Raw genomic sequence first — 12,527 nt, forward strand, 5'->3', positions numbered from 1 at the left:
ACTGGGGATTTCCCAAAGATGTCCCTGAGGGAAGGGCCACTTAGCAGCCTGGTGCGGACCACCTTACACCCGACATGGACAACAAAAGTATTACATCTGTGGAATTCCATGGGAAGATGTGAGATGTGTGTAATTGATAACCAAGCCGTGAAATTTCAATGTCTGGGCTTTCTCCAGAACATGAGCCTGCAGCAGGTCTGGTGCGTTCATCTGGATAAGCAGATCTCTCAGATAAGTAATGGCAGCCTCCCCTTCCCCTGGACCTGAGAAGGACAGCCAACACTTCCTTGATATTTATGAACATAATTGGGACTGTAGTCAGGCTGAAAAGTATAACCTGACACTGACGGTGCAGAATGGCAAACATGAGGAGACAACAGTGTCCCTCCCAGACTGGATAACACAAGTATATATCCTGGTTGTCCATGGACACCAATATCTCGTCTTATTCTATGATGTTGATAACTGAATGAAAGGACTCCGTCCTGAATCTGTCCACCTGCAACTAGATTAGAGATTTTATGATCCAAATAAGTCGAAAGGAGCCATTTGCTTGAATCGAATAACAACTACAGGTGAAAATAGTAACTGAATGGCTTCACTTACAGCAGAACACTTTGGTCAACATGAAGACTCATATTGAAAATTTGTCTTTACAGCAAATTTACTAGTGGTGGGATTGAATTGGTCTTAGAAGAGAAGCAATATTTGGCTATGATCAATGTAGGTACCCTGAGGGCCAACTGCCTATAATACTGCTTGTTGTTAGGCTTAAGAGCTTGACGCCAAGCTACCCAAGCCTGTTTTCTGCTCTGCATCCTTCCCTAAGGATCAGACTACTGACTCTTGGGAGACTGACTCTTCGCCTTTCCATATGGACAAAGGAGCAAAACCTGGGGCCCTTTGGTCTAGGGACATAACAGGGAGAAAGGAAGTGTTTCTCTTCATGGCCAGATAAATTTACTTATGCAGTTTGGGACTCCAGAGTCCTTTTGCACTGTGCATGTCTCTTAAGTTTAAAGTTATAGGTTAGGCATGCCAAATTTGCTGAGGCTAAAATTATAGTTTCCAGCAGGCCCACATAAATGTTGGCTTCTGCCAGATAGTTAAGAGATCTCAAGGAGAAGACAGAATGCTATCTGTAGCAGCCATGGGATATGGATGGAGAGTCTCTGATGATCTTCCTAGGGCGTGTGGCAAGCTGCGTGAGCTCCACAACAGCCTGAGACAAACACCTTACCCTGGCGAGCTACGCCATCTCAGCCAATCAAATGACAGTCTGTAGGCAGCAGGTTCCGAGTGTAGAAGCTCCGCGTTCCGTGCCCGGCATCCTTAGAAGCTGTAGAATGATTATATGGTAGTAATAAAAGTAAAGAAAATATGACAGTCAAAGGAGGTATAAAGATGGAGGAGCTTTGAGCTATTCCTGGTAACATTACAATGCCCAAGCTCCTGTGTCTGCATTTATACCCCTAAGTGTATCCAATGTCCCCCATAGGATGAATAAGAGAATATTCGAACTAATTAAGGTGTTCCGTATATCCCAACATCACATCAATGATAGCACAACAGTCACTGAGACACAGCGCCGGCAGCCATTTGGGGCCAGTCTATAGCATACAGCTGAGGGATACGAGCACCTCAGTGATGTCACAGGCTCCTAGTGAATAGACAGAATGTATTCTCATGGGTGTTGTGTCATCCACCAGATGGCAGCACCCACTGTGTGTTACGCTGTAATTCTTACACAACCATCCTCCATTTACTATTCTCTTTTATCAGTCACCAACATATTACTCAGCCCTGTACACTGACAGGACCATGATACACACATGTAACATACACTGATATGGTACAAAAGGTAAGGATGACCCTGCATAACTGAGCTTACAATCTAAGAGGCTGGACAGATATTTGGTATGGTCAGTAGTGGGATAACACTTGTGGCTGTTGGTGGGATAAAAATCACTCTGCCAGTTCCCATCTCTCCAGGCAGCTGGTACAGATACTGCTATAGCATCAGCTCCTGGTCATTGGAAATTACAGGTACAATGCTGGCCACTGGCTGCAGACTGCTGGGAACCACAGACACACAGATAGTTGTAGTGACATATGACACATAAATATGTGATTTTCTTAATAGTTAATATTGTCCAATTGGTCACACAAGATTACTTTTTTAATCCATATGTGCCAAAGAGACTTAATCTAACTTGGATTGGAAGCAAGGTCCAAACCCCTCCTTAATCAAACTGTCCCATATACAGCAAAAAAGGAACCCCTTCATAGGAAGCCCTGCCTGAAGGAACTAATTATATAAACCATCTCACACCTTCAATCACAGATATGACAAAACATGATCAAGTCCCACATTTTATCTCCCAACCACTGCAGGGACTTTGTTAGGTAATTATATAAGAATAATATGGTTTGTTATTACTATGGAGAGGGATGCTATTATCTAACAGAATAAGGGAACTGCCATAAGTTCCACATGAGAGACCTGTTCCATTCTTATTTTGGTGAAATATATTCAAAGTGTATCTGTAGATGCAAACTAGATTATAACATGTTATTATACTGTGTGACTAGAGCTTTTCTACTTCTATCAGCTTATCAAAATGGCTTCTCACCTGTGTGACGTATCTTTTGTCTCACAAGAGATGACTTAAGTATGAAAACTCTCCCACATACAGATCATGGAAACGTTTTTTTTTTAGCAGTGTGTTTTCTGATGCCTATTAAGCACGCATTTCCGTGCAAAACATTTCCCACACTCAGGGCATGGAAATGGCTTCTCACCTGTGTGGGTTCTCTGATGTGTAACAAGATGTGATTTTTTTATAAAACATTTTGCACACTCTGAACATGAAAATGGCTTCTCACCTGTGTGAGTTTTCTGATGTGAAACAAGATCATATTTCTGCGTAAAACTTTTCCCACACTCAGAACATGGAAATGGCTTCTCTCCTGTGTGACGTCTCTGATGCTTAACAAGATCCGAGTTCTGTGTAAAACATTTCCCACACTCAGAACATGGAAATGGCTTCTCACCTGTGTGAAATCTCTGATGTGTAACAATATCATATTTCTGCGTAAAACATTTCCCACACTCAGGGCATGGAAACGGCTTCTCACCTGTGTGACGTCTCTGATGTGCAACAAGATCTGATTTCTGTGTAAAACCTTTCCCACACTCAGAACATAGAAATGGCCTCTCACCTGTGTGATGTCTCTGATGCTTAACAAGCTTTGATTTCTCTGTAAAACATTTCCCACACTCAGAACATGGAAATGGTTTCTCACCTGTGTGATATCTCTGATGTATAACAAGATCTGATTTCTGTGTGAAACATTTCCCACACTGAGAACATGGAAATGGTTTCTCACCTGTGTGACGTCTCAGATGTATAACAAGACCTGCCTTCTGTTTAAAACATTTACCACATTCAGAACATGGAAATGGTTCCTCACCTGTGTGACGTCTCTGATGTATAATAAGACCTGCCTTCTGTTTAAAACATTTACCACACTCAGAACATGGAAATAATCTAACACTTGCATGATCTGTACTATGTGTAGCTATAACTGAGTTGTCAGGAAAACATTCCTCGTGATTAGAAGGATCAGATGATAGATCAGCACTGTGAGGTCCTGGAAGTATGTTTAGGGCAAGCGGGATTTCTAATGGAGAATCCTGTGTGTTTTCTTCTTTTTTAAAATCTGGAGGCAAATTGAGATCTCCCTCCGAGGTCTTCCTGTGTTTCTGTCCATCTGTTGGAAATTTTCATACTATTAATGACACTAAGATGTTCAATTGTTTCATTTCATTTTGCAATCTAAAAACTTTATCTAGGAAACAAATCAAAAACCTAATAAAGAAAATATTACCTGTGTTAGATACAGCTTAAAGGAGATATTAGAAAGGTCCAAATGAAGTGCACTAACAACTCAATCTTATATATTAGTATAAAACCATTTCTCTGATAAATAAAATAGCAGCAAATTTAAAAATTAGACATAGTTTTACCAGACAGAAACTATAAATAAAATAGATTCCCACTTAGTTGTAATAAACTGTATGCTTTTCATGGTCTCTAAATCTGTGTTACAGTCTTTTATATACATCACTTGGAGCCTTCACTATTATCCTGATAACTGACTGACTGGCAGTATAAGTTTACTCCTAGACAAGTGGTTCTCAAACTCGGTCCTCAGGACGCCACACAGTTCAAATTTTGCAAGTCACCCAGAAGAGGCACAGGTTTATTCATTACTCACTGACACTTTTTAAAAGATCAACAGATGTTGCTAATTATTGCACTTGTGAGTCTGTGCGGAGACCTGAAAAACATGCACTGTTTGGGGTCCTGAGGACCGAGTTTGAGAACCTGTGTCCTAGACTAATGTGGGATACAAATGTGAAAACTAAAATATAGAATCTTTATTGCAATTTCCCATATACATAAAACTTGAATCAAATTCAAAGTGTTACATAAAAAAAATAAAAAGAACATAATTGTGTAACATCATCAATAAAATACACCACTGTGTTCCAAAGTGATAAAAAAAGCTGCTCCTTACACTACTTTTAAGTAAAGTCTGAAAAAGCAAGACCAAATTTGGGTCCCAAGGGGGAGCAGGGAGGACATAAGGTGGTTTACTATATGAACAACCCCCTGGATAAAGATCTAAATCTCCAAAAAGGGGGTTAGGTTCCACTGAAAAATAATATAAAGGGCTGGGATCTGACCCTAGATGGATTATACTGGAAATCCCTGCTCCAAACCTGGAAAAGGAGGTGGAGGAAGATTGAACTGGGAAGTAGAGACTACACTAATCATAATAAGCTTTAAACCCCTAAGCATAGTCTTGATGACTAAACTAGAAAGACTCCTTACCTTTAGGATCTTGGCATCAAGTGCTATGCCATCAAAGTCAAACCATGCAAATTGGGGTGAATAATTGGACCTAAAAGATATTTTATTAAAGAGGATAGAACGGAGGTTCCATTGTTGAGGCTTGAAGACCTGCATACCATTAATTCCTTGGCCCAACTGATGAGATCTGAATGAAATGAGCCCTTTCGAGTGCCATCCAGGGCATAGGTGACCTCCCAAAACTCCAGCATATTGAAGGGAAAAAAAAGTCTTCTCCTAGGACCAACAGCCCTGAAGCTGGAGACCCAGCATTGCGATTCCACAACCAGAGAGACTGCCTTTTAAATAAAGGATTTGCTCTGTAACAAAACAGGATATGAGTGTTACCGTTCAAGTGGCTTTTCCTTGGCCAGGTTCCCCATTCTCCCCAGAAACTGTGCAGACACCTGTCCAAGCTTTCCCTGTGACTGTAGGGCCACAATCTTGGACTCCAATAGGCATCCCATCTGGCTCTTGGTGTCAAACATAATGTCCATAAAAACTCTGGTTTTGGAAGATAGGAGGATTTTGTTCTTAACAATACCACCATAGGATCTATGACAGCATGCTCCTAAACATGAGGTTGTTGAGCAACTTCCAGCTCAGGATTGATCTATAAGAAAAACTCCGGCTAACACACCAGAAACTGGTTTGAGCAGTGCACCACACCTTGCTGTGCATCCAGAATCTGAATGATGACCTCTAACAGCAGGAAAGGCTAGATTCCTGATAATATGACTACCTCTTGATACTGTCTCTTGGAAGAAGGGTAACAAAAAACACCTGTGGTGGGGCAATCTACCAGGTGTTGAAGAGTCATGCAGTTTTTCCCTATCCAGGGAAATTGATTTCTATTTGCTAAAGTATGGAAACCATGGTAGTGGCCTCCCCCTCTGATTTCCAAAATGCCCTCTATTGGGCAGCCAAGGCCGAGATCTTAGACAAAGAGCGAGTTTGAATCCAGGAGAGCATCCCCATGTATACAGCTGCTCACTCAATCTGGTCCACCAAAGGCAGAATATCAGCACGAGAAACCTTTTTATTGAATGCCAATTGGTCGGCCAAGATGAAATCACCTCGCTGACACAGGCCCCTGCCAAAACTGGTCTAAGAAGCAGCAGTCATCCCAAAAACTACATTGAGAATGGTCTCACATTTTCTGTCCATGCTCTCATTAAAGATGGTAAAATTGAGCAGATGTATGTCTTTGGACCCAGCTGCTTTTAGCGGCAGGCCCAAGTTCCTTCTTATCTCCTGTAATCTCCCCAGCTTCCACATGCAGCATTCCCTCTAGTGCTGGCTGCTGGGCGCAGCCATGACAGTCTGGATCAGGTGACCGGATCTCCACCAACAGGAGACCAGTATGTGGTCACATGATACCTGTAGCCAATCCGTGCTCTCCCAGGGGTATATATAAGGATTCTCCCTGCACACAGCACTTGCCTGTGCAATGTTGTCTTCAGCCCAGCTGTAGAAGCATTAGAGAGAGCTCTTTTGGATATTCTATCCTACTCAGAGACTCCTGTACAGATTTCCATTTCACTGCACCCCTGGCTTCAGTATCTGGTTCCATCCCAGAGATCCTCTACCATTAGTTTCAGTCTGATATCCTCTGCCATCGGTTCCACTCCGATATCCCCTACCATTGGTTCCAGTCTGATATTCTCTACCATCAGTTCCATTCTGGTGTTGTCCAGTCTGGTACCTTCCCTGCTGGTGCTGGCTGGAGCGAGCACGCTGGAGAGAACTCAGCACTGCTGCTTCTGTTTATTTGTCGGCACCTGGGAGCATATACAGTATCTGCAATTCTGCAGGAGTTAATATAACCATCATCACCCTGTGTGCACGTTCTGAGATCAGTGGTACACATTCCCAGTTCTGTGGGAGAAGCTGCTGCTATTTTACATCTTGACAGAAAGTGTGGTATCCATCGCAGTGTAACTTGCTATATACTGTATCATCCAGCTGCACAGACTATTTCATGGATCAAATCCCTGCTATTCTGAGCTGTGCATTGATTGATGAAGTTTACAGTCATGAAGTGTAATTTCAAGCGTGTTGGACTCTTTTGTTTTTTGCTGGCAATAAGGTACTTTACGACTGTCTCCCTTGCTGCTCCAGTCAGTGCTACCCTCTGGCTTCCCTTGCAGTTCCGCTTACCTGTTCATTATTGCCCTCTGGAATTTTATTCTGTTGCTGATACTTACCTCCTGTTACAGCAGCCCTCTCCTGCTTGAGGTCTTTACTGCCCTGGTCTCCTGTTCAGAGTTACCCTCTGAACTTTTATTGGATGCTGATACCTACTGTTTTGGCTCCCTCCTGTTGTGGTTGTATTTTCTCTGGACACTATGGAACAACTCCTTCAAGCCATTAACCACTAAGGAAGGAAGCTGGCAGTTCAGGAGGTGAGACTTCATGCCAAGCTGTCATCTTCATGTCAACATTTGCCACAAATGCAGGCTTGGCATACTGAGACTTGTGTTTCCACACTATGCGGCTTGTGATGCTCTTATTATTGACCCTCTGACCCCCTTGGAGTCCCGGAGAGTGGCGTGTTCAAACCCAACTGCCACCACAGATGACAGATGTTTTGTTCCAGTCTCTTTGTCTCCTTCATTTGCTGTTGAATGGCCCCGATTAGGGTTACACAAGCTTTTATGTCTAGAGATCCTTTGACAAAATCTACTGGATACGTTCTGTATTATCCGGTTCTCTTTGCTGGAATTAAAGGAACATTGGAGATTGGCGGTCAGAGATTGGTGTTTTCCAGGATTTCTCTGCCGGTGTCCTAAAGTTTGCTGTGTGGTTATATTTGCTGGCCCCTGGGAGGGATGACCCTCCTTGAATATTTTCTGTATGTCATGGTCTTGAGGGTAAGATCTGAGTCAGGACCCGTAGACTGGACTGACAAGGTGAAATGGAAATGTGGAGAGCGTATTAGATGATTACTCATAGAACAGGAGCAGACCCCGATATGGCATGTAGCCTAGTGTTGCCTAAAAGATCAAAAGTTTCTAGAAGGCACCCAGTCTGCTCCTGGAACCAATTGAGTGGAACTCAACCACAGATCTGTACCTTAGGACCATGGGGTTGGTACCGGTGTTTGAAAACTCAGGAACAGAACAGTGAGTAATGCAGATAACCAATTAGGCTGCCTAGAATCCACTGAAGACAGTGCAACCTGAATACCAAAACTGTGTTCCTGGAGATTACACCATCATGAGAGGGAAATAGATCCAGTCCCCAGCACCCTGAGTCAACCACAATACTGGAGACTCAGCATGAACCCCAACACTAAGAGAGAGGACCCTCAGGACAACCACCACCATTAATGATCACACCAATGGTACGATAAGGCAGAAAGTCCCAGAGACAGACTTGGAACTGCAACACTGAGTAGTGGAACTCAATGAGTAGCAATACAGTCTGAAGTGTAATACAGGAACAGTCCACTTGAATCTGCAATGAGCAGACTAGTTGTAACTTGTAATCAGAAGACTTACTTGAAATCACAAAGTATAGCACACTGAAGACTTGACACTTAGAAGCACTATTGTAGTCAATGATGATACATGGATAATCCAGACTACTGCAGGAATAATAGAGGCAGGTACCGGATTGTAGATAGGCTGAGCAAAAATGATGGATACAGGCTAAACCGGACTAGAACCAGAATGGAGGATACAGGCTGAACTAGACTGGGAATGGAATGGATGTAGCTGAGCCAGACGTGAACACAAGCTAAAACGGACTGGGACTGGAAATTGTGGACACAGGCTGAACCAAACTAGGACCAGATAACACAGAGGAAACCTTAAACCAGACTGGAACTGCAGGGATCAGGAGGTGACTTGAACTGGACTGGAACCGGAGGAATACTTGTACTGGACTGGGACCAACAAGAAACAGGAACCGGAAGATACAGCGACACTGAACACAGACTGAAGGGCCACTGGATACTGGCAGCATCGATGATAGAGCAGAGTAGATGGAACTGACTCACAGGTAACAAGGCAGAAGCTACATGCACAGTCACAGGTAGCAGGAGAGCTAGTTCAGTTGGCGGATCGGAGTCAGGAGATGCACACTGAGCGAGAACACGGAGGAAGATATGTTCTATGTTGTTCCGACGATGTGCTGGCAACAGGTTGCCTGGCATGGTCAGAATTGTATGACCACACCAGGCAGTTCTTTATCTGTTCTGGACGTAAAATTTAGTCCAGTCAGATAAACATGAGGACGGCTGCAGGAAGAGAATCTTCCCGCAGCTGCTGCTCTCAGAGGTCCCTCTGCTTGCCAGCACCCTCTCCCTCTCTGTCTGCCAATCACTACAGAACTGAGCAGCTGCTAGGGAAAAGTAAGTTAACCTCCCACCTCACGCCCCTGACATACCTGGTTCCTGTATCCGGTCTCAAATTGAACGTCGCAATGTTTCCGATGTTCCGATGTTTTGTTATTTGAAAAACTGATTTTTTTATTTTTTTTTCAAATCTTAGAAAAAAAATAAAATCTTTTTTCTTTTATGAAACCATTTTGGATAACTTAAAATGGATGTTCCTCACCTAATTCACTCATAAAAAAACCCAACAATTTTGGAGCGGTTTTTGGAAAAAAAAATAGTTAAGTGGTTAAATAGGGCGGTCTGGCATGGTATAGAATAGAGCAGTCATGTGAGGGCAGCAGACAGGCAATGACTGGTTGTTAGTAGTTAGCTGATCAGATCCATCATAGTTATCCCATGCACCTTGGGGAAGCGCTGACATTGCCCTGTTACAGGATGGACAGAATATGAGTAGCTAAGTCCCTTGTTCGTGACACTGTACCCTTGAAATATTGCTTTTGTTTGATTCTTCATTCTGTTATCTTAATGTTTTGTTATTTATACGTTTTTGTATCCTATTTGAATATTTTATATGTCTGCAATTTTTATTGCCTATTTTACTATTGCTATATTCTCTCTTTTGTCTTCTTCTCACCTGTTAGCATCTGACAGACCCCCATTGTCTTATAAAGTGTATGGGGTTTTGCTGTTGGTGGGATTATCGTACTATGGGGGCTATTACTTCTATTTCTTGTGCACTTATTACTCCAATCTTTTTCCATCTTACAGAATTTTCAGCTGTTCTCTGTCAATTTTGTTAGTTGTTGAATTCCTGAGCACAGCCGAGACTCTAGTTTATCTTACTTATACTGTGGTATTTCTAGATTTTCTTCTTATGTAATTGTACACACATTGCATGTCTTCTGTTTAATGTTCATCTGCATGTGTAAATTTCAAAAACTATATATAAATGCAATTTAAAAAAATATATATTTACACAAGCGATTCCTTTTTAAAAAAAAAAAAAAAATTGGCATGTTCTCCATATCAGACAACAGTATATGGCACGGTCTCCATATCAAACAGTATATGGCACGGTCTCCATATCAGACAACAGTATATGGCACAGTCTCCATATCAGACAAAACAGTACATGGCACGGTCTCCATATCAGACAAAACAGTACATGGCACGGTCTCCATATCAGACAAAACAGTACATGGCACGGTCTCCATATCAGACAAAACAGTACATGGCACGGTCTCCATATCAGACACAACAGTATATGGCACAGTTTCCATATCACAGGGCTCGACAAATCCCTGGGGCCAGGTCGCCATGGCTACCAGATTTTACTACCTGGCTACCCGATTTTGCAGGGTGAGAGAAAGCAGATCCTCGTCCACCCCAGCAGAGATTCATCCCTGCATTATTATTATTATCATTTATTTAGTATAGCAGCATTCGTTTCATGCAGAGGAGTGCATGTGCTGAGTGTCACCTGCGGTGACTGCTGTGCCTGTATCCATCCTGGCCTTTGGCTGCGCTGACTCCTCCTCTCCATCCCGGCCTTTGCTGACCTCTGCTGTCTGTCACAGTATGCGCTGATACTCCTGTACGTCCGCTGTCACCTAACTCCGGGTACATAGAGCTCTCCAGTAAGAGGGTCTATACGTGGCCAGAGATTGTGGAGCGGCTTCAGAAGGATAGTGGTGTGACCACGAGGGGGGGGGGGGGTATGGAATGGCTGCGAATGGGTTGTTTTCTGGCCAGTACCGCCTTAGTTGTGTGGCCATTGTGGTTGGTTGCTTGGGGGGGTAGGTGCTCAGGGATGTGGCCCCAGGGAGGATGGGGGGTTTGTAGTACATTCTGGCACCACTGGTTCATGTGTAAATGTGGTCCGTTATAACTGGAGGGGGGATGGCGCAGGGGAGCTGTACAGAGCAGTGATGGGGCCTCCTTTTTACTATATAAATTCAACTGCGCCCATTTTGTGGCCTAGTATAGTGTGTATAACAGTTGCATAACACACAGAGCTGTGCTCCTCACTTACTCCTGATTTATTTTTGGGGGGGTGGTGGTCTGGCTCCTACACTTTCATCCTGGCTCCTAGATTTTAGACAAATTTGTCAAGCCCTGCCATATCACACAGAACAGTATTTGGCACGGTCTTCATGACAGACATAACAGTATATGGCACGGTCTCCATATCAGACAACAGTATATGGCACGGTCTCCATATCAGACAACAGTATATGGCACGGTCTCCATATCAGACAACACAGTACATAGCACGGTCTCCATATCATACACAACAGTATATGGCACGGTCTCCATATCAGACAACAGTATTTGGCACGGTCTCCATATCAGACAAAAGTATATGGCACGGTCTCCATATCAGACAACACAGTACATAGCACGGTCTCCATATCATACACAACAGTATATGGCACGGTCTACATATCAGACAACAGTATATGGCACAGTCTTCATGTCAGACACAACAGTATATGGCACGGTCTCCATATCAGACAACAGTATTTGGCACAGTCTCCTTATCAGACAACAGTATATGGAACAGTCTTCATGTCAGACACAACAGTATATGGCACGGTCTTTATATCAGACAACAGTATATGGCACGGTCTCCATATCAGACAACACAGTACATAGCACGGTCTCCATATCATGCACAACAGTATATGGCACGGTCTCCATATCAGACAACAGTATTTGGCACAGTCTCCATATCAGACAACAGTATATGGCACAGTCTGCATGTCAGATATAACAGTATTTGGCACGGTCTTTATACCAGACAAAACAGTATATGGCACAGTCTTTATATCAGACAAAACAGTATATGGCACGGTCTTTATATCAGATAAAACAGTACATGGCACGGTCTCCATATCAGACACAACAGTATATGGCACAGTCTCCATATAACACAGAACAGTATATGGCACGGTCTTCATATCAGACACAACAGTATATGGCGCGGTCTTCATATCAGACACAACAGTATATGGCACGGTCTCTATATCAGACAAAACAGTATATGGCACGGTTCTCCATATCAGACAACACAGTACATGGCATGGTCGCCATATCAGACACAACAGTATTTGGCACGGTCTTTATATCAGACAAAACAGTACATGGCACGGTCTTTATATCAGACAAAACAGTATATGGCACGGTCTCCATATCAGACACAACAGTATATGGCACGGTCTTCATATCAGACACAACAGTATATGGCGCGGTCTTCATATCAGACA

At 43.1% G+C, this 12,527-nt stretch overlaps 1 protein-coding gene across 1 annotated transcript in view; it reads right to left on the bottom strand.

Annotated features, from left to right (window-relative positions):
• Nucleotides 1-12,527, bottom strand: part of LOC148474906 (uncharacterized) — a 117,482-nt gene that overhangs the window by 22,382 nt on the left and 82,573 nt on the right. The window contains 1 exon segment of the mRNA XM_088458021.1: nt 2,803-3,474. Within this exon segment, the coding sequence (XP_088314147.1) occupies nt 2,803-3,474 (672 nt within the window).

This window comes from Taudactylus pleione, unplaced genomic scaffold (assembly GCF_031769625.1).
Source record: "Taudactylus pleione unplaced genomic scaffold, aTauple2 ptg000800l, whole genome shotgun sequence".
In the NCBI taxonomy this organism is placed as follows: domain Eukaryota; kingdom Metazoa; phylum Chordata; class Amphibia; order Anura; family Myobatrachidae; genus Taudactylus; species Taudactylus pleione.